At 38.0% G+C, this 23,751-nt stretch overlaps 1 protein-coding gene and 1 long non-coding RNA gene across 2 annotated transcripts; one reads left to right on the top strand and one right to left on the bottom strand.

The window, feature by feature from the left end:
• Positions 1-308: 308 nt before the first annotated feature.
• Positions 309-12,673, top strand: LOC311288445 (C-type mannose receptor 2-like; the record flags this gene model as incomplete). Its single annotated transcript, XM_084405865.1, has 5 exons — positions 309-369; positions 3,927-3,965; positions 4,058-4,405; positions 11,795-12,127; positions 12,292-12,673. The coding sequence occupies 5 exons, from the start codon at positions 309-311 to the stop codon at positions 12,645-12,647; spliced, it is 1,137 nt and encodes a 378-aa protein (XP_084261991.1). The 3' UTR covers positions 12,648-12,673.
• A 9,517-nt stretch (positions 12,674-22,190) lies between these two features.
• LOC311287941 lies at positions 22,191-23,351 on the bottom strand. The gene is made up of 3 exons (XR_014626852.1): positions 23,275-23,351; positions 23,101-23,197; positions 22,191-23,025 (listed from the first exon to the last, which is right to left on the bottom strand). It is a non-coding gene; the product is annotated as an uncharacterized lncRNA (long non-coding RNA).
• Positions 23,352-23,751: the final 400 nt, after the last annotated feature.

The raw sequence follows: 23,751 nt of genomic DNA, 5'->3' as shown, positions 1-23,751 counted from the left end.
GGCCCTGGTAATCAGTACTGGTTTTACCCCCACAGTCTGACGCCCTGAAATGGACCAATTGCCCACTTTTTCATGTGAACAATGAGTTTAAAAATCCTTCATAATTGCTGATTGTTGTAGTTTCACAGTGGTGGTAATGTAGAATTCAAGTGTGTTAACAATATAACACATGTTTGTTAACTGATTAAACACTGGATTAGATCAGTAAATCAGGGGCTGTACCATGATGGTAGCTGAACAAACTCAGGGTTACAGGATTAGTTTCAAGTTGACAAAACCAAACCAATCCAGTCAGGTTTGTTGATACCATGACTATTGCGATGAACACTGCTAAAAGCCGAGCCACTTTCATGGTGCCTAAAATCCAGGGTTGGTGCAAACTAAACTGAAACACCTTGTTAACTTAAACTGGCTTCATGGTTTAGGCCTCAGGCCACTACATGCTATCATCAATACATACTAATCATCTACTACGTAATCATTTGTCACTGCTTTTTTTCTATAACAAATGTGCTTCATAACAGCCAGAAAAACGAATGTTAGAGTTAAGTGTAACTTAATAAAACTAACAGATGAATAAGACTAAATGAAACAATGGAATGTGTCTACAACAATAACACACTGTTTCTGCTTCTGTTTCACGCCAGAGATGCAAAGATTGTCCACCCTGAAAGTCTGAATGTGGACCTAAACAAATGAGTGATGAGGATGTGTTTACATGCAAATGTGTTCATGCTCTATAAACAAACAAAGAACAGCAGGAGTATGACACGAAACAAGATAAGAATTTTCAAAATAAGACTGATTCTTAAAAATGTAACAATGTTTTAATGAACACATTCCAGCCAATCACAATCAAGTATTTCGACGGAGGAAATAAAGACTAATTTATTCTGAAACAGCAGAAGAAGATGATGATATTATTTCAGTGGGATAATGAGTCTAATAATCTTTACTAACATTAGAGATGGACTATATAGGGGAATGAAAGCATGATATGAGCATTTTAATGTCTTTATCTCGTCTCTGTTGGGAATGTCTGACATGATCTCCTCCTCACCACCAGCGATCTCGGCTCTCAGAAGAGGAAAAAGAAGAAGCCTATAAATATGAGCAAAACAGTTTATACCATCCCAGTTAACACAGAACGTTCCCCTAATGTTATTTTTTGGTAATTTTTTTGGGAACCAAATACTTACGTTAGGGGAACGTTCTTTTTTGGTTTTATTTTTATGTAACAATAAAATAACGTTCCCAGAACGTTGCTGGGTGGTTACCATAAAAAATAACGTTCTGGGAACCATAAACTAACATTCTGAGAATGTTCTGGGTACCAAAAACTAACGTTATGGGAACCAAAAATTGTTAGCTGGGATAAACAGTTATAAAAAAAAAAAAATTGTCTTCCTTTACTCTTCATTATGTCTTTTTTAATGCTTCAAGCCCCAAACTCCTTCACTGGTCAAACTCACTCCTTCATCTCACACACGTTTCTTTCTCTTTGACTGGAGCCTCAAACGGAGGGTTTTTAAAGGCTCTCAGTAACCAGTATCACCAGTCTTCACTAATGCACTCAACCCTTCTCTGTGTTCAGTTCAAACAGCAACAGATAAAAGTGGCCCAAAACAGAGAAACTCAAACATGGGGTCTGTCCAAATACACACACTTGGCCACTAGAGAGTATGTGCATGCTACAGGATATAAGTGAGCACATTTTACTGGTGCAAACATGAGTATGTATATTTTGTCATTTGTACAACATTTGCAACTGGTTTTTATCACTTAAAGCTGCAGTCCGTAGCTTTTTAGGGTAAAAAAATCATCCAAAATAATTTTTTGAGCAAGTACATAACCAGCCAGTGTTCAAAACTCTCTGCTTGCCGTAGCTCGATTCAAAACGGTAAGCTTGTAATAATGTTTTTAATTCCAGTGGTACTGGTGGATTTCCGCGGGAAATTCAAGCATTTCTTTGCGTCATTACGTCACATCTGTCCACATAAAGAAGAGTCTCAGCTAGTAGGCTATATTGCGTGTGAGGATGTTGGAGGTGGAGATTTGTAGCCTTTTCTCACAGCACTTGACTTAATTAAACTTTTCAATTTGATGGCGGATCCAGAAAGGTTCAAACGACAATAACCAGTGACAACTAGAGATTCACCCGTTGTAAATCGTGAAAGACTTAGGACTTCGGAGAAAAAAAGAGATTGCAACCTTTTGCGAAAACAAGGACAAATATCGGGAGGGCATTAAATGTAGTCACGCAATGCTGATGTTGTTAACATTAACAATTTGAGAACAAAGAATAATTTGCACGGTTTGACGTGATATGTCATATATGATAAGCGATCGTTAGATTTAATCGGCGCGATTTACTGCAATGCTTTTTTCCCCTTAGTTGGTCAGAACAAAAGTGGATGTTACTTACTTGTTCAGACGACATTTGTTGTTCATATTTCCCAAAAGTAGAATCTGTGATTGCGAATGCCAGTATCCACACCACCGGCGCGGTGATTGACAGCCGCACTTTCTCCTCAAAACATTGTATTCATCCACGCTGTGCCGTGCCGAGACACAACGCACGTAAAGTTGATAATTCCGCAAATAACTGCAATTGCAGATTTCGAACAGAGATGGCGACAAAGAGGAAAAACTGCGGACTGCAGCTTTAATTAAAAGCACCATCATTACTTGTAAATCGTGTTACATAGGCACTGCTGTACAGACACTTAGATGATTATTTAAAAATGCAAACCTTTGAGAATCAAAATAAAGCTCTGTAAACACTTGCATTTTTACAACACCATAAGTGTGTCCCATCGGGTAATCAAAAGTTCTACACACACTTGCGGTCTTCATGACCTCTTGAACACTTGGGCCAAACACAAGGACAATGTCATGCAAGTGTAGCAGGAGTGCATTAACTTGCTATGACCATTTTTGGGTTTTCCTCATTCTTTCCGTCCGCCAGTGACACACTTTGCTTCTTCCCAGTCTGCATGCGCATTCACAGCGGTGGGTCACGCAAGTTTACGTGCTGATTTATTAAGGTCGTAATCTTGTAAATGATTGTTTCATAGGTTATACTGCTGTAATTGTGAATTCAAGTCCCTCTGTGATGGACACATTTATGTTTTATTAATTATTTTCTTTCTTTAAGTGGTTTTCTTTACGCTGATTTTATCCTTTATCTTTCTCAGCATCGTTCATTACTGCTCTAAGGGCTGCACGAGTCCTCATTATCTGTTTTTTACTACAGATGTTATTAACAGACAATTTGATGGGTCAAATTTCTGCATTCAAGAGTGATTCTGAGTAGACACAACACAGATAACACACCGACACCGCTACACACGTAGACAAATGGTGAAGTGCAAAGATCGCAAGAATGAAACGGCCATTTATGTCAAGATGAACAGGGATGAAACACGAGTTATGCAGTCCAGCAATATCTTTACAGCAGCTGTTTAGTTGTGAATGTTCAAATGCAAATCGTAAATGTTCATATAATTTTTTGATTAAGGTTCATATTAATATAGACTAATACTGACACAGACGTCAATATGCAAATATAGAGAAACAGAGGTAGACAAACACAAATAAGGAAGAAGTAAAACATGAAAATTAGTTTTAGATAAATACACAAATGATGTGATGAGCTGAATGAGGGATGAGAGCAGATATAATAATAGCGTAGTGTAAATCTGCAGACAGAAACATCAGACTCAGGACAGAAACACACGACCTCTAAAGTAAGAACATATTCATTCTTCAAACACAATTACACTTTCAGATGTTAATATTGTCTCAATGATTATGTTCAGTGAATTCATGCTGCTGTTGAAATACTAAATGAAATTGTCATATTTTACTCCAAAATTAATCTGGGAATGTTTGATTTCTGAGTTTTTCTATGTGTTTTTCCTCAGAAATGGAGCAAACTCTATATCTGATTCTTCTTCTCATTGGTGAGTGTGTTTGGTGTATTATTTATGGTTTATAGTTTCATCAGGTTTGACCCTGTTATGAAAAGCATTAAATCAAACGCTCTCTTTCACAGCTCTCTGCTCCGTATCTGAATGTGTTCAGCGTCAGTATCACTTTATAAACGTGTTGAAGACCTGGACTGAAGCTCAGAGATTCTGCAGAGAGAATTACACAGATCTGGCCACCGTTGACAACATGAACGACATGAACGAGCTGAAGAAGAGTGTGAATGGAGTTGGTCAGTATGTCTGGATTGGGCTGCAGAGGAAATGGCAGTGGTCTTCAGGTGAACCTGCGCTCTATCTGAACTGGGGACCTGGACAACCTGTTGGTGGAGTTGAGTGTGCTATGATGGGAAATGGAGAATGGGAAGATTGGCCATGTAGTAACAGCCTGACTTTCATCTGCAATTCATCTAACAGTAAGTGCAGCTCCATACAATCACAATAAACATTCATTTATAAAAGATACACCATATTCTGTACTGTACAATCTAATTAGTTAGACTTACTTAAAAGCATGCAAACCAATTGCCTTAAAAAAAGTAAGAAAAGTGAAATAGGAATAGTATGTTGTATTGGCAAAAGCTTAGCTAGAATAGTTCAGTTATACAAGAGTTCCAGTAACTAAAAAAGAACTGTGAGTACTTGATAATGTACTGGGCTACTGGACAACCTGAAGGCAGAGATGAGTGTGCTATGATGAGAAATGGACAATTTCATGATTTGCCATGTAGTGATACTCGTCATTTCATCTGCAACAGTGAGTGCAGCTATTTACAATTACAACCATTCATTTATAGATGCACCCATGGGCGCTGGAACCGTTGTATATGGGTGGGACAAGACCCACCCACTTTTTAAGACCAATGATATTGGACCCACTCACTTTTACCGTCTCTAATTCAGCGCATATGTCTGTTCACTCTTCAGAGCGCCGTCAGTCAAATCCATTCCACTTGAGGAATGCCCTAATAAATAAAACTCCATTACGCGCTTTAGCTACAGCGTTGATATCCACGCTGCTGCTCAAATCAACTTGGCTCATTCAGAGTCTGTCCAAACCAAGGGGGTAATCCAGCACCCGGAAAGCGTACCTTCCCCGGGGGCCGCCATTGGCTAACAAGCCATCACCTGCTGTTAGCATTCCACTGACTCCCATTCATTTTGGCGTCACTTTGACACCGAATAACTTTACATCTGAGGTGTTTAAAGACTCTATTTATCCACTGTTTATTTCTAAAGAAACACGACAATGTATAAAAGGCTCCATTACCTTGTATCTTACGTTATGGCCCTGTAGAAGCAGTTTTTTGTAAAAATAGGCTAACGATTGCATCATAACCAACTCTCTGTCGCACAGTAGAGAGATTACCGTATGGACAGGAGGAGAAGCTCGCGGGCAATCGGGGGGACCGGGAGGCATAAAGTCGAGGGAGAAGCCCATAGTTGCTCCTGCTCCTAGCTCATGGACAGCTCCTGCTCACACTCTCCGTCTCTGCAAGTTTCGGAAGGAAATGATTCAGATTTCTCTCGGCACAGCTACTAGAAGACTTACAACTGTCAGACGGGTTGCTCACGTCACATCTACGTCGTCAAGCTCAGTTTGAGTCTGCGCAGTCGCTCAGCCATCAGGAAGTGAGAGCTTCTCATTAACTTCACTTTTCTCCGATGAAGTCTATGGAGTCGCTGTGTCTATTTCTTTTACTGTCTATGGACCAAACCCTTACTTTTCAAGCCTGACGAGCCAATGCGCATGTGCTGTCCTAAGCGCGAGTCTCAGGTTCCTATGGGAACCGGAGCTTCTAACAGATCAATGCAGTGACGCAATGACTTTACCAATCAGCGATTGGCTCTTTTATTTAGAAGGCAGGACAGTTTCTCCCAGGGGATTTTTTTTTTCTGTGTTTAAAGTGATAAACTTCTTTAAATTCAGCATTATGCTACATTTTTATTAATGCTACAGCAAGAAAAAAAGTGTCAAAACACGTTATAAAAACGGACACTTCCAGTTCTTGATTATTATTGGCTGAGCTGTGTTCGATGCCATTGTAATATACTTTGTAGCCACACAGTTGAGAGTCGTAATAAAATGAGACGACGCGCAGCCAGCAAAGTTGCAGTGGGAAAAAAAACCTCACAGCGCCAAATACGCACGGGGACAACGAGGTTCAGCTTCAAGAGATAGTGAGACAAAGAAATATATCATGTTGTTTATCACATCATACGAAGTTTAAAACATTTAAATGGACATATCAAGAAGTAATTACACTGTTAGACTTTTCAAGGTTTTTTTTACAGTAACTTACTGGCAACACTGTTGCCAGTAAGTTACTGTAATTAAGATTTACAGTACATTACCGTTTTCAGTTTTACAGTATGGTACTGTAATTGTGTAATAGTGCATTACTGTAAAAACGAAGCTAATCAGTACACTACTGTAATTATTTTTTATTTGTACTAAATTAGATTTTTATTTTTATCCTACATAAATACTACTAACATACAAACGAATTAGACAAAGTTATTACAAAATACAATATTTTTATTTAAAACATTTCATATATATCACAAAATATACAGTCTGCCAATGCTGGAAATAATGTGTGGAATTTTTACACATTAATGGGTGAGTTTAGGGACAATGTTTTTTTGTGTTAATTTTAACTCATTCATTGTGTTAATGATTTTAACAAAGTAAATATGTCAGAAAGGTTAGCACAAATATGTGTAAACGTGTTAAATTAACACACTATGTGCTGTCCTTCACTGCAAACATTGTTAAAAACATACATAAAACCATAAACAAAACGTTAGCATTTGACAAAATGAATGTAGAGTCATTGGTTGTTTAGCTTATACAAGTATTATAATGAAATATCAACCATTACATTCATAAAACTGCAGAATATAAATACATTTTTAAGCAGTCAAAAAGGAAATGTCCAACACAAGACAAAACACAGTTCTTTTCACAATACATGACACATAACCCCACCTTCAAAATAATTTCACTTATTTCCAAAAATGTGTTGGATTCATGTACACTGGTGGCCAAAAGAAGTATTTAAGTGTCTTAATGTTTTTGAAAGAAGTCTCTTTGATGCTCAAGAAACATTTCGTATTATTATCAATGTCTGACTACCCCTCAGTCTACTTCTACTTCTACGAGTAAAAATCATCATCAAAATAATCTTTAAAAAGCCAACACAATGTTTTTGTCCACCTTTGCGAATAAATGAACTTCTCCAAAGATTGGTTCCTGTTCAGAACTTGATTGACAACATCAGAGTGTTCCCTGGTCTGTGTGCGTGTCCACAAACACAAATGTACTCAGTCCTTAAGAGGAGAGCCTGGTTCCAACACTATATACTGTAAGAGAGAGAGAGAGAGAGAGAGAGAGAGAGAGAGAGAGAGAGAGAGAGAGAGAGAGAGAGAGAGAGAGAGAAATAAATATTAGTGTCAAAATATTTTTAACCTCCTTTTTTACATTTTTATTATAATGTTTACAATAACTTAAGAATATATATTTGTAGACAGCTTTGGCAATAGCATATTCAAACATTTCAACTGAACTAAATTAAATTATTCCAGATTAAATTTTAATACTTACAAATCCTAAATTCTGTCCAAAAATGCTGAGATCCATAGAGAGAAAGACTGACATCGATGATTTAGCCCATTTCAGCTCATCTGCAGTGAAGGGGTTCCTGTCTGAGACAAATATACATTAAGACACATGCAAGAAATCACTGAGTGATGATCGGTGTCCTTCCTACAGTAGTTAACCCACCTGTGCGCTGATGTTAGGACCTTCCTGGTCAGGTGGAACTGCAATAGAGAGTCTTCTGGCTAATAAAATATCAAAATAATGCAAAAATATAAACTTAAGTTGTTTAGAATGCTAGATTTTGTATGATTGAATTAGTGAGAGTTTTAGTGCAGTGTTTACCTGGATACATTTAATCTGGTGAGACTGAACAAAGAAAATGGTCCATCTTCTAATTGGTTCATTTGCTGTGTAATAAATACAAAGTTAGACATGATGCAAAGGTCACTTATTTGATATAAAGTTAGCCAATTTTATAGAGATTTTATAAGATATTGTACCTAGTCTGCACCAGTGGCTCCAAAGCACTTATCACATATTGCTAATCATTTCAGCAAACTTATGTCAAAATATATCACAAATGGCCTAACGTTAACTTATCTCCGGAATCTTGCTAGATGTCACTGGCGCGAATTGGCGCTTTGTTGCAGTTGCCTTTAAACACATACAAAAATGGAAGTAAATATTAAATTCCATAAAAAAAAAAAAAAAACTATAATATGTTATAGTTTGCAAACTAATGCTAAAACTAGAAAGGTGGCAGCTAGCCAAATAAAACTTAACATTAGCTAACATACAATGTTATTTTCTCATCAGTAGGCCAACATTATCTACAACCAAAACAGAATTTCACATAGTTCATTTATTGTTAATGTAAACTAAGCGTTGCTTGTTGGCGTATTTTAACTCGACAACAAAGTGTGTAAAATGAAACGTTAGCGCAGTTTACTGTGGTAAATTACAGGTTAAACTGGGCACATTCCTGTCAACACACACAGAATGTTTTGTTTTACCTTGCTTGCTGGTCTCTCTCTCGGTGAAGTGAATTCCGTCTCTTCCCCGGGCCAGACACGAACGGCGCGGTCCAGCAAAAGACAGTCCCAGTGATATTACACTGGATGCTCCGGCGAGACACGACAAATCCCAGACAGTGTATAGTGATGCGCCGTTATATTTCGGACGTACGGACGGTAACGTTACGAGTCCAAGCGCTCGCGCTATTTCTGGCAAGGGACAAACAGGTTTACATTTTGCATTAATGGTCCGGCCCGGTCGATTCAATGTGTCCAATATAGACAGCCTCTGACTGACTGTTATAGCGTTGTAGACACGTGGTGTAAGGCAAATATTAGGAAATAAAAAGCACGATGGAATAGTGCCAGCCAGAGAGGCCGTTACGTCAAATACAGTAGTATACAGCAAATAAAAAAAAAATACAGTAAGTCTCTGTATGTGGTGTTAGACAAATACAGTAGTATACAGCAAATAAAAAAAAAATACAGTAAGTCTCTGTATGTGGTGTTAGACAAATACAGTAGTATACAGCAAATTAAAAAAAAATACAGTAAGTCTCTGTATGTGGTGTTAGACAAATACAGTAGTATACAGCAAATAAAAAAAAAATACAGTAAGTCTCTGTATGTGGTGTTAGACAAATACAGTAGTATACAGCAAATTAAAAAAAAATACAGTAAGTCTCTGTATGTGGTGTTAGACGTCACAGAAAATTTCCATGATGCAATGGGAATCACAGTTGTTTACTGTACAGAGAAATAGCAGTATAATACTGGGGGATTTAAAGTAAATAACTGTAGAAATTACAGAAAAGTCTAACAGTGTAATGTATATCAATCTTAGTTGATTATAGGCTATTAGAGCGGAGACGCGCAGAGACGGCAATTAAGGCGCTGTTTGATTTGTGATCATGCTGTGCCTATTCCATTCATTCGAGTATATTGTACAATACTTAAATCATCTAAATATGCATACAATAATATACAATATCATTTCGTAGAACATGTCTATGATGTAGTAGCCTATTTGAGTTGATATTACTCTTGCCAAGCTCGGATTTCTGAAAGATGCACGCAATTTCTGAAAGACGCAAATTCTGAAAGACGGAGTTGCGCTCGTTTCATTTTTACTCTCACTCATTATTGCATAGAGATTTTAGATAAGGTAATTGGCTTCGGGAACACCCCTAATCTACTCCAGTAAAAAACTTCTGGAGGATGACCCACCCACATTTTTATTTTGCTTCCGACGCCCATGCACCATATACAGTATATAACGGCTCCAGAACGTCTTCTACAAACACACACACAGTATTAACTTATAAATTAAAGGTGGGATAGGTCATTTCAGAGAGGCTAGCAATAGCCAGCTAGCTTTGAAAGCATGAGATCCCACTCTCCCTTCAGAGTCTCCAAACCCACGGCTCCTTTAAAGATAAACAATCGGCAATTACGTGTCCTGTTTTATGACAATAAAATATCAATATAATATAAAATATCATCACTAAAGCTTCTGACAACTCTTTCAGTTTTTATCTAAAACATGTTCCCAGAACATTGAGTTGGAATATAGTTTATAAGAGCAGAATTATAAGCATAATGAGTCTGTAAAAGCGGATTGAGTTTATCTGTTCGGCGTGATGACGTTTCATCTCCGACAGCCTCTCTAGTCCCATTTAGCCACTTGTTAGCAACAGCCTTTTTCAAGACATGTACAAATCTGGAGTAGCGTAATATTGATGAACTTTATGTCGTAGAATAAAACGTGAAAGTGTCTTGAGCTTGTGTTCACCACAGACCTTATTTCAGCCATTTAACCAAAATCCCATTAAAAAAACCCATTGACTTCGGGACGATGGAACCAGAAGTGCTAAAATGCTAAACTCTACAAAGTGATGTCATACTTGAGCCACTCTGTTTGCTCTTGCCACTTCATAATGTAGTTCTTTTCATGTTTTGCTATTGGATTTATTATAAAATAGCTTTAATGGCGCAATATGGCTGCCGTCGCATCATCCAGGTGGATGCTGCACATTGGTGGTGGTTGAGGAGATTCCCCCTTTCATGGAAAGCGCTTTGAGTACCTAGAAAAGCGCTATATAAATGTAACGAATTATAACAAATTATTTAATGACAAATTATTAATGCTAATAAGTAAATAATGCATTAAATACTTTCAAATATTTTTTTGATTTAACAAAAAAAAAAAAAAAATTAAACGATTTTTATACATTGCTAAAGGACACATGTGAAAAACAAATTGATTAAAAAAATTATCTTAAAAGCTTTTAAAATTACCCAGACAACACGTATTCTTATTTTGGTCTATGTTGCTGCAGGTCTATTAGTCTGCATTTACACTACAGCATTTAATGCACAGGTCTATTTTGACAAATGTTTTGTCCCGTCCGTTGCTACGGTTATCACTGTCAATCACAGCAATTTCAGGAGTGACTGAGGAACAGTGTAACGGATTCATACATTTTTCTTGGCAATTTGGCGTGCAGTTTTCATCCTCTATGCTTTGCCTGTTATATAAAGTCCATTCCATTTCTGGCCTCACCCTAGTGTGTGTTTGCGTGTGTGTGTGTGTGTGTGTGTGTGTGTGTGTGTGTGTGTGTGTGTGTGTGTGTGTTTCAAAGTTTCCCCGGAAATATTTCCATATTAATTGCAGTTTTTCCATACAAATTATATTATCAGCATAACAATTTGAGTAAATGTAACTGTAAAATATAATAATGTAATTATTGTATGTAATTCATGTAATTTATTAGTGAATCTAGAACAGACTGTGGATAAGAGTAACACTTTGTGAGTCAATTTCTGTATAAAAAATCTTTTTCAGAAAAAAAGTCCAGTTCATGTAATGATAGACAATCAAAACAAAATCAAGCATCAATATACACTAACTATATTAATTTATACTAGTAATTTACTAGTATATAGTATATATATATATATATATATATATATATATATATATATATATTTCATATCAAATATGAATTTTGTTAAATAATCAACATATTTAGATGCAGTGTAGCATCTTCCTCTGTTTCTCTCTTCAGGCTCTTAATCAAGTGTAATCTCACAAATCATAGTAATGTTCAGAAATGTTACTGAAAAAGAAAAAGAAAAAAGAAGAAGAACAATTATTTTTTTTATTTTTTTTCTTAAAGCGAACACAGGACTCGTCTTCGTCAATCAGACGAAGAACTGGAGAAACGCTCAGAGTTTCTGCAGACAGAATCACATTGATCTGGTCAGTGTGAGGAACCAGGATGAGAATCAACAGGTTCAGAAGTTCATCAGTGATAGTCACATATCTAATGATGTCTGGATCGGTCTGTTCAAAGACTCATGGCAGTGGTCAGATCAGAGTAACTCCTCATTCAGATACTGGGATCCTACTCAACCTAATAATGGAGGTGGTGAAGACTGTACAGTGATCAGACCAAATGCTCAGGGTCAATGGCATGACTTCTCTTGCATTGACCAACTTCCTTTTGTGTGTCATGAAGGTGAGCAGATCCTCACAAACACACACAATCCATCCATCACCTCCAGATATCTTAAAGTTCACGCTACATGTCTGACATGACAGATTCCTCCACAGTGTTTGTTCTGCATGTTGTTTTTGATCAGTCTCTCTCTAGTTTTTGCTTGTGGTTTGTTTTGTGTCCAGATAAACTGATTCTGATCAAAGAGACTCTGACGTGGCCTGAAGCTCTGAGATACTGCAGACAGAATTATACGGATCTGGTCTCGGTTCATTCAGAGGAGATGCAGGAGGAGGTGATGAATGTGGTTAAACGTGCGTCTACTGGGGCGGTGTGGTTGGGTTTACGTCACTCCCATATTTTGGGCATCTGGTACTGGCTGAGCGGAGAGACCGTGTGCTATCATAACTGGGCTCCAGGAGAGGAGAACTGTGTGTCTGGAGTGAGATCTGGAGCAGTTCGGTCTGGAGGAGATCAGCGCTGGATCAGCCGTCCTGAACACGACAAACTCAACTTCATCTGCAGCAGATCTGAGGAGTGAAGGATGTGTTTGTGTTCTTACATAACTGGCGAATGTTTTTTTAACTGGCAAACACTTTTTGTGTTGTTTTAATCATCAGATAATGTGCTTATATCAGTACATTGAAATTCATTTCTGTAATTTAAAAGTATAATATGAGTCTTTTCTCTATCAATGTAATGTTCTTTGGGTATTTAAAATACTAATGTGCACTATATGTTTTAAAGACCCCATGACATCAACATGAGTTTTAATGTGTGACTGTTCAGTCAAACATACTTGCTGTTAAATATAAAGTAGAAGATCTTTGCAAAGAGTCATAAAACCAACTTATCTGATCGTGGTCATGGTAACTAAGACCGTCTTGCCCTGTATGGGGGGTGGGACCACAGATCCCAGAGTGAAGTTTAAAGATTTTTTTGGTACAAATACCAAATAATTGTGTCTGATTTGTCTCAGTCGTTACATGTCTCAGATTGAGCTCCCTGACACTCTGACAGCAATGTCTCGTGTGGCTCAAAAATGGGTTAAATACATGCTGTTCATGTACGTCTTCTTTAGTCTGTTGGCTATTTAGGGTTATTTTCCTGGCACACGTCACTTACACATTTTGCACTTACTGCAGAGTAGACTGTTTACATATTTGTGCCCATATGTACATTTGGTAACACTTTACAATACGGGTGCACTAATATGCATTAATTCATGCTTAACTAATGCACAGATAATGATGTGTTAATGTATGACTCATGAAGAACTAAACCATTAATTAATGATTACTGCATCAGCAACTAATAAAGATTCTAAATGATTAATAGATTAAGTAATATATGAATTGTTATTAATTAAATGTGTCTTAATGTATTAATTCCTTAATAACTTATTTTATTAACTAAAAGTGTAAATGAATGCATTAATTACCACAGTTGGTCAAAGCAATGTACTTCAACTTCCAGTTGTCTGCTTTAATTAATCATTAACTAATGATTTGCAAATGTATCATTATGTTATGACTTTACTTGTTGAGGCACATGACTATTAACTAATTGTTAAGTAATATGCCATTTATGGGTTTTGACAGTATGCACATGCAGTGAATGTAGCTAACTTGATATTGCTGGCCTCTCCGAAATTGCCTACTCTACCTTTAGTCGGTGAATGTGTGTGAAGGATGGGTGAGTTGGGCTGCACAAATATCAGCACACACACCAGAATCTGAACTCCTGACGCTGTTACACAGTGTTTACACTGGACATGACAGACCATCGCAAGTCCATTTGTCCTTCGTAACAGAACTAGCACAAGAGCTCTGAGTACGTTAGAAATAGAGTGTGACATCGGTTTACTGTCGTGTAGTGTCGCGCCACATCCAGTGTAGTATCACTGACTATAACAGACGTTCTATAGTCTTTGTCCAGTCTAGACACAGTGTTATGAAACAGCAGCGCTCGACCGCATGTTTTCAGTGTTCCACGAACTCAAGCTTAACCTGTCATAGTCCTGTGCGTGAACAACAAGGTTCATCGGACTCAGTGAAATCTTGGTTGTACATGGTTGGAAATTGAAATCCATGGCTTAGTGTGGATGTCAAAACCAAAATTAGTTAATAGTCATGTGCCTCAACAAGTAAAGTCATAACATAATGATACATTTGCAAATCATTAGCTAATGATTAATTAAAGCAGAAAATTTGAAGTTGAAGTACATGACTTCAACCCATTGTGGTAATTAACGCATTCATTTTCACTATTAGTTAATCAAATATGTTATTAAGGAATTAATACATTATGACAGATTTAATTAATAACAATTCATATATTACTTAATCTATTAATCATTTAGAATCTTTATTAGTTGCTGATGCAGTAATCATGAATTAATGGTTTAGTTCTTCATGAGTCATACATTAACACATCATTATCTGTGCATTAGTTAAAGCATGAATAAATGCTTATTAGTGCACCCGTATTGTAAAGTGTGTTACCGTACATTTTATGTACTGGTGTTATTGTTGAATACATATTTCTAAAATTGTATGATGTTTTTGTTGAATTATTATTACACAATACTTTTTTCTGACCTTTTTGAATCTTGCCCCTGACAAATAACCCAAATTATACAAAAAAATGACTAAAACTAACACTAAAACTAATAAAAAAAATAAACTAAAACTAAGCATTTTCAAAAAATAAACTTTAAAAACGAATTAAAACTAAACTGAATTTGAAAACAAAAAGTCAAAACGAAATAAAAACTAATAAAAGATGCAAAACTAAAATAACCTTGGTCACAAGAGACTGTGTTAAACTACCTCATGTCTCAAACCACATAATGTAATTGTCACGGTGGATCGCAGGAAGGCAGACTGAGACGAGGATATATTTCCAAAACGAAGGTTTATTTGTAATTAAACACAGGACGGCAGAACAGGTACCAACACACACACCCACATAGTGATGTTACGTATGACACTGAAGCTTCGATGTGCGTATCACACATGCGACACAATTTCTAGTCAAGCCCTGTATCGGGGTGTGTATTGGTTTACTAGAGTCACGTGATCGACGACAAATGAAGCCTCCCTTTCTGTCCAATCACGTGCGCGTTTCGCTTTGGGTGTCAGAAGGCTCGAACCCCAGATCTTATTTAACGAGTCATTGTTGGCTCAGTCAGGTTCATGGGTTTGTGAGGAGAGAAAATTAATTTATTTAAAGAACAAATTAAACACAAACATGTAAGGCTTTTATTTGTACACATAACATTGAAACTATGGAGTGTGTTGTGGTTGCTTCATCTGCCAGAGCTTCTAACACAGGCTTCTGGCTGCTTTATTTTAAATAAGCACCAGCTGGCGCTGTTCTCGACACTCTCGAAGCTTTGAATCTTTTCCCGGAACAGTCAGGGGAAAGCCTCAGTGATTCATAAGGCTTCATTTCCCCATCCCTACAGTCTATAAGTCTGCATTTACACTACAGCACTTAAAGCTATAGTAGGTAATCCTGTTCAGAAACACTTTTTTTTATACTGGGTGAAATGGTCCTTCCATCCTGAGAGTAGTCAATACATTATGTGTTCAGAAAAAGGAATGAAAACAATCAGACCTCTGTAGCAGCTGCAGGACAGTAAAAACTCTGACCAATCACTGCCATTCGGTGCGAATGTAAAGAACCAATCAGATGCCTTCAGAGCCAGGAGGAGTGTCTTAGCAGTGTCAATCAAGTTCGCGTACGCGCTGATCGCCCCTCTCTTGCACAGCGCGTACCGTCATTCAAAATCAAGATTGCCGGTGTGCCGAGCAGCTGTGCTAATGGCGGACAAACAACCAAAACTGCCAATTTCTCGAGTGGAACCTGCTCATACAACAAAGACAGGTAAACGGAAAAAGACCGATGACGATAAACAAGCCCGTCGGAGCCCATGACTCAGTGTTAAAACTCTAGCCGCATAACATACAGATAAAATGTCACGCACTGTGCAAAGCAACAATTGAAACCTGCTAACCTTATATCTAGCGACCTTATCCGTCGTCATCGGTGACCGCATGTTTACTAGCCTGCGCGTTCACGGCAGGCTCCGCTGTGGGGGGAACTTTACATAACAAAATACATGTTTAACAGCTAGTAGGCCTAACGTTATATGTTATGAATCTTACATGAAATTCATCTTCATCACAGTGCAACTAATGGAAATGGAAAAACGTGTATCAATGCAACCTGTTTTTAGCTTTGCCTTATAGTTATAACTAGCTCGTTAGCGAATCAAAAAAATATATATTTTAAATTGCAGTTTATAATATTTGAGAAGAAAGTCTGTCTAGCTTTGCCTAGTTCCATATTGAAAGCATGAAGGCTGTCTTTGTAGATGTTATAATGGACTACAAGTTTTGTCTTCCGCCACATGCACTCTGCTTTTCTGCATTGTCTTTTCATATTTTGCACTGCTGTTGAGTTTCTCCAAGGTGCTTTTAGTCTGCCACTCTTCTTCCTGACTTTCACAGGAGCAATATCATCAATTACACCTTTAACTTTTGAGTTAAAAGAATCAAGGAGAAAATCAACAGAGTCTGCAGATATGCTTGGTGTTAAAGATATAGCCTTCATAAATAGTACACTAGTGTTCTCATTTAAGCATCTCTTCCTGACAGACACAGATCTAGCTTCAGTGGCAGGAGAGATCAATATATCAAAAAAAATACAGAAATGATCAGACAGTGCTACATCCTTAATAACTATCGATGAAATGTTTAGACCCTTACTGATAAGTAAATCTAGAGTGTGTCCACGATTGTGTGTGGGTCCATGTACATGCTGAGTCAGATCAAAAGTTTTTAAAACAGTTTTGATTTCTTTTGCCATACTGGTTTCTGCATTATCCATGTGAATGTTAAAATCTCCAGCAATGGCAAAACAGTCAAACTCTGAGGTAATCGTTGATAACAGTTCTGTAAAGTCCTCAGCGAAGGCTGGAGAGTATTTTGGAGGCCTGTAAATAATGATGAGTAAAATGCGTGGAGCACCTTTTAACACAATACCCAGATATCCAAAAGACGTGTAATTCCCAAATGATATTTGCTTACATTGATAGATATCTTTAAAAAGAGCTGCTAGACCCCCACCTCTCTTTACAGCTCTGCAGACACTCATAAAAGTAAAGTTAGGCATAAAAAATAGGCACCAGATTAGTTGAGTTTGCTGTACGGCTATTGAAGGCCTTAGACTTTCTATCTTGTAATAGAACAGCAATAGAGAAAGATACAGGCACACTGGGTTCCCGCTTGTTCTGTAAACATTTGAGAAAGTTACTGTTATCAGAGCGGGGACCCGACACATATCACTGAGAGCTGGTATCAGTTGTTTTTGGTTCACCTCGAGCAGATGGAGGAGGGTGTGGGCCCTGGCGTTGTGGCAGAGGCCGAAGAGCTCTCACAGGAGGGGGAGGGCGATCTGGGCCCGCAGGCTTTGGTGGCAGCGGTGCCTGGTGTTTTTTGGTTGATATCTGGGGGCTTGCAGCAAAAGAGTGGGATAGTTTGGTTCCAGCATACACCAGTTCTTCCATTTTCTGTGAGAAGCACAGAAGTGGAGTTGCTGGAGAGAGGGAAAAAGTGTCTGGTGACAGGGGCTGTTGCTCCGGTGTTATCGGAGGCTGTAATATGCTGTCCTGGCTTCCCTGGCTGTTTTCCAGGAAGTCGTCCTTGGGTGCTGAATCTTGGAGCAGTTCTAATATGTCTGTCTGTGGTGAGCTCTGTGGACAGGGCTCAGCTGAGATTGAGTCCGTGAGCAGAGGTTGTTGTGGCGGAGTGGTGTTATCATTGTCCTTGTGTGATATGTCAACATCATGTCCATTTTGCTGCTGAAGTGAAGTCCTGTGGTCATTCGTACTGTGTCCAGGTGTGTGTGTGCCGTTCAGATTGAGTGGATTGGCACACACTGCAGAAGGATGACTGAGGGAGAAGTAGATATTGTCCTTTAGCACTCTTGAGCCAAGTTTGTTTGGGTGATGGCCATCCCGATGAAACAGTTGTCTCTGACTCCAGAAGAGATTGAAGTTGTCAATGCAGTTCATTAATCCATGTATTAAGCCCAAGCAACCGTGAAAACCTGTTTGTTCCTCTTACTGGGAGTGGTCCACTGATGAATGTTTGAACTTTCAGTCTTTTAAGTGTTTCAAAAAGTTCATTGAAATCCTTCTTAAGGAGTTCTGACTGCTCTTTATGAATATCATTCTTCCCCACATGAATTATGAGTCGATTTGCAGTCTTATGTTTCATCAGAATGTTCTGAAGTTCCCTGTTTATATCAGAAGTTGTTGCTTGTGGAAGGCAGCACGTAGTTGTATCCCTGCTGCTAATGTTTCTGATTATGGAGTCCCCCACTATCAGAGTCCTGGGCTCGGCTGCGCTCTGAGCTGATTGCCGCTGTCTGCTCGACCTTGAGCGCCAGTTAGCATCAGTGTTAGCTACTGGCTGATTCAGTCTGTGTTCGATCACATTCATCACGTTTGGGGATTCCTCATTTACATTCATTAGTACTTCAAATCTGTTCTCAAGATGTATAGGTGTTGGTAGGAGACCAGTGTTTGCAATCCTTGTCAGAGCTGTATCTGGGGTAGAGGATGCTACTGCGGTAATATGTGAGGCTCGTGACAATCTGATGTCTCGAGTGCCTTTGGGTCTAGCTCCCTGTTTGTGCCATCGATTTGTAAGTCGATCGGCTTGTTTCTCTACCTGTCGAGGAGCACTAGTTTCATGGGACTCACCGGCTATATGCTGAGGGTCTCCATGACGAAGCTCTGTTGTGTCCTCCATCTGGTTTGGTGGTCCCGTAAGTAACTTTGTTTCAAGAACTGCAATCCTTTGTAGCAATTAGTGCAGCAAGTAGATTCCAGAAGAGGCATTTTCTCTCTTATCCTTATGAGTGTAGGCAGTTGTGTTTTCCTTTCCCGGAATGTAAGCTGGTCGGGTAGAAGAATTCTGCGTTTTTGTAGTAATCCAAACTTTGTCGTTTGAGCACTGTGCTGATTTGCTGAAGTTAAAATTAGGTGATAAAAGGAGCTAAAATATACAAATATAGAAGATAAAATATAAAAGCGATAGAGCAAAGCGCAGAGCAGTAAGCAAGAGCGTCCGAACAGTAGCTGAGCAGGAAGTGAAGAAAGAAAAATTAGTTAGAAAGAAAGAAAGATAGATAGATAGAAAGAAAGATTGATTAGTTAGTTAGAAAGCAAGAAAGAAAGATTGATTAGTTAGAAAGAAAGAAAGAAAGAAAGAAAGAAAGAAAGAAAGAAAGAAAGATTGATTAGTTAGAAAGAAAGAAAGATTAGTTAGAAAGAAAGAAAGAAAGAAAGAAAGAAAGAAAGAAAGAAAGAAAGAAAGAAAGACAGATAAGTTGGTTAGAAAGATAGACAGATTAGTTAAAAAGAAATAAAGATAGATAAGTTAGTTAGAAAGATAGATAGATTAGTTGAAAGAAAGAAAGAAAGATAGGTTAGTTAGAAAGAAAGAAAGAAAGAAAGAAAGAAAGAAAGAAAGAAAGAAAGATTGATTAGTTAGAAAGAAAGAAAGATTAGTTAGAAAGAAAGAAAGAAAGAAAGAAAGAAAGAAAGAAAGAAAGAAAGAAAGAAAGACAGATAAGTTGGTTAGAAAGATAGATAGATTAGTTAAAAAGAAATAAAGATAGATAAGTTAGTTAGAAAGAAAGAAAGATAGATTAGTTGAAAGAAAGAAAGAAAGATAGGTTAGTTAGAAAGATAGATAGATTAGTAAGAAAGAAAGAAATATAAGTTAGTTAGAAAGATAGATAGATAGATTAGAAAGAAAGAAAGATAGATAAGTTAGTTAGAAAGATAGATAGATTAGTAAGAATGAAAGATAGATAAGTTAGTTATAAAGATAGATAAGTTAGTTATAAAGATAGATAGATAGATTAGTTAGAAATATAGATAAGTTAGTTATGTGGAAGAAATTTAATGTTCTATTATGTTTGCACTTAATTATATTCATAGAATCTTAGAAATATGATGGTAATTAGATTAGTGTGGTGTTGATACATATTCTTATTAATATATGTATGTGTACAGTATATTAAAATCACCAACAATTAGGACTTTATCTGCTGCCAGTACTAACTCTGATAGAAAAACAGCAAATTCTTTGATAAAGTCTTTATGGTGCCCTGGTGGCCTGTATACAGTAGCCAGCACAAATCTCAAACGTGATTTATCATTTACACTATATTGTAATCATATCATTAACAATAAGTGCTTTTGAAGTAAGGGATCGAATATTAAGCAACCCAAGCTTTATCATTTGCTCATTTGTATTATATCTGTTTTTTATTTGTTGAACATCAATGAAAAATTTACCCTTAAATGGGTTTGGACGTTTTTTGTATGTCCTAATTTGGGGAACAGACACAGTCTCTATATGATGCTATCTAGGTGAAAGAGGCTCTATATGAAGGGATTTATCTGACCTTGGTGACGTGACACAGCTAGCAGATGGTCGGTTAAGCCAGTCTGTCTGCTTCCTGACCTGAGCCCCAATTCATGTTTGAGCTCTAAGACTATGTGCCATATTACTAGAGAGAAGAGTGGCACCGTCCCAGGAGGGATGAATACCATCTCTTTTCAACAGGTCAGGTCTGCCCCAAAAACTTTTTTCAATTGTCTATGAATTCTATATTATTAAGCGGACACCACTTAGACAATCAGCCATTGAGTGAGGACAATCTACTAAGTATCTCATCACTCTCATATCTCATTTGACTGGAGCCTCAAACGGAGGGTTTTTAAAGGCTCTCAGTAACCAGTATCACCAGTCTTCACTAATGAACTCAACCCTTCTCTGTTCAGCTCAAACAGCAACAGATAAAAGTGGCCCAAAACAGAGAAACTCAAACATGGGGTCTGTCCAAATACCCACACTTGGCCACTAGAGAGTATGTGCACGCAACAGGATATAAGTGAGCACATTTTACTGGTGCAAACGTGTATTTGTAAATTTTACAACATTTGCAAATGCTTTTTATCACTTAATTAAAAGCACCATCATTACTAGTAAATCGTGTTACATATATGTATAAGCCTATAGGCACTGCTGTACAGACACTTAGAGGATTATTTAAAAATGCAAAGCTTTGAGAATCAAAATAAAGCTCTGTAAACACTTGCATTTTTACAACTTTAGGTAATCAAAAGTTCTACACACACTTGCGGTCTTCATGCCCACTTGAACACTTGGGCCAAACACAAGGAGAATGTCATGCAAGTGTATCAGGAGTGCATTAAGAACATTTATTTTGTGGTTCCACTTGCTATGACCATTTTTGGGTTTTCCTCATTCCTTCCGTCCGCCAGTGACACACTTTGCTTCTTCCCAGTCTGCATGCGCATTCACAGCGGTGGGTCACGCAAGTTTACGTGCTGATTTATTAAGGTCGTAATTTAGTAAATGATTGTTTCATACGTTATACTGTTGTAATTGTGACTTCAAGTCCCTCTGTGATGGACACATTATCTGTTTTTTTCCTACAGATGTTATAAAAGGAGGATTTGATGGGACAAATTTCTGCATTCTAGAGTGATTCTGAGTAGACACAACACAGATAACACACCGACACCGCTACACACGTAGACAAATGGTGAAGTGCAAAGATCGTGTGGCAGGTGGAATATATATAGCTGGGCTTAGACCCAGACAAATAGCAGACTACGCCACGATGGGACTTACACCCAAAGACTTAATGGTTTTTCGCTAACAAGGCACTCAGGTTCGTGAAGGGATCAGCCAGAGACAGTGGTCAAATACAAAAATATAATTGTATTATTATTAATTTCTCTTCTTTTACTTTTTATAAAAATGTACAACCAATGGAGCCATACACACCAGAGTCACTCCAAAAATTCAAGATTTCACAACAAACATATAATACAAATTTCACAGCAAATAGAATGTAATTGACACAAAATCAAATCACAAACACACAATATACTCTAATCACAATATACACACACACACACACACACACACACACACACACACGAAGTGAAACTAGGGCTGAAACTTACCAGTGGGAGACTAGTGGCCCGAGCAATGAACATCCATAACACAACACCCCACTCACACGTGATCAATTTCACACACACGCACCACAAGGGAAATGATCACATTTGGTGAACGCACCGCCACTGCACACACCAAGGGACCCACCACCACAAGGGGCACTGCTCCCACTGGCGGTCTTCAGCACCTAGACAAAAGACAAACACGTGAAAATCAACCAAAACTACACACAACAATTGCAAAACACTGTTAAACCCAAGATGGTACTAGAGTTAAAGATATAGGTAGCAATTAAATCACAAATCAAAATACAAATTAAACAAACAAAATATCATAGCCCATCCAGCACAATGGGGCAAAAATGCCCTCTGGCTTAACGATCTTTGGTCGGGGTAGACAAAGCAAAACAAATAAATAATCAACCCAAATAAATCAGAATAATGCTCTTGTATATCAGCAGCAGACAAAAGCCTCCATACAAGAGTTTAAATAAACAAACAAAACAACACTGAGCCTATAAAATATAGACCAAAATAATTACAGTTAGTGGTGTCAGTCCATCCAACACTCCACACTTAAACCATGAAACTGGCCATATGATGCTGAATGAAACCAATTCACGGTATAACAGGAGGAACGAGATCACCAGGAAGCTGCCGATTAACGTGAGCCAACCACGGTTCCACTTATTCTAGGTCCCGGGTGAAAAGGCAGCCGCAGTTGTTGACATGAGCATATTATATCCGCAAACAAATCGTGACATTAAAACGTAAGCAAAGCAGCAGGCGTTCGGCGCTGATGTCGCCCACTGGCCGCTACACCCCGGCTATAAAGCCTTCCCTGAAATACAAAAAGTGTCTACTTATAAACGCATCTCACCGTAACATTCATCTATTAATTATCGTAGTCACATACCTTTGCTAAACAGCATCCAGTCACGGCCCCAGGCTCTGATCACCAATAACCGGGCACAACTTTAGCTGCTAACAGGGCTACTACAGCAACGGGGATTCTAAAATTAAAACATTCCCTATAAGCCCCAGTCTTAAAGTTAAAAGAGTGGAAACAAAGAACCAGAGCTTTTCCTACCTGTAACGCTAGGATAGAATAGATGACCAAGGCAGACCAAGACAGACATCAGACGGATAGGCCGGCAGGTAGACAGGACAACAGTCGCATGTCAATGACGTAGCTTGTCAAACGAAAGGTCCCGATTTATATAGGGACTCGACCATCGCGGTTGGCTCACTGTTCACTGCCCAGCGACCACTCACAGCACTGCAAATGAATTGCCATTTGGCCAGACAGCTGTAGCCTGCTACAATCGCAAGAATGAAACGGCCATTTATGTCAAGATGATCAGGGATGAAACACGAGTTATGCAGTCCAGCAATATCTTTAAAGCAGCTGTTTAGTTGTGAATGTTCAAATGCAAATTGTAAATGTTCATATCATTTTTTGATTAAGGTTCATATTAATATAGACTAAAACTGACACAAACGTCAATATGCAAATATAGAGAAACAGAGGTAGACAAACACAAATATAGAGGAAGTAAAATATGAA

Source organism: Rutilus rutilus (genome assembly GCF_951802725.1).
Source record: "Rutilus rutilus genome assembly, chromosome: 3".
NCBI classification, from domain to species: Eukaryota; Metazoa; Chordata; class Actinopteri; order Cypriniformes; family Leuciscidae; genus Rutilus; species Rutilus rutilus.
Note: the sequence above shows the minus strand (reverse complement) of the source record. Positions and strands in the feature narration are given on the sequence as shown.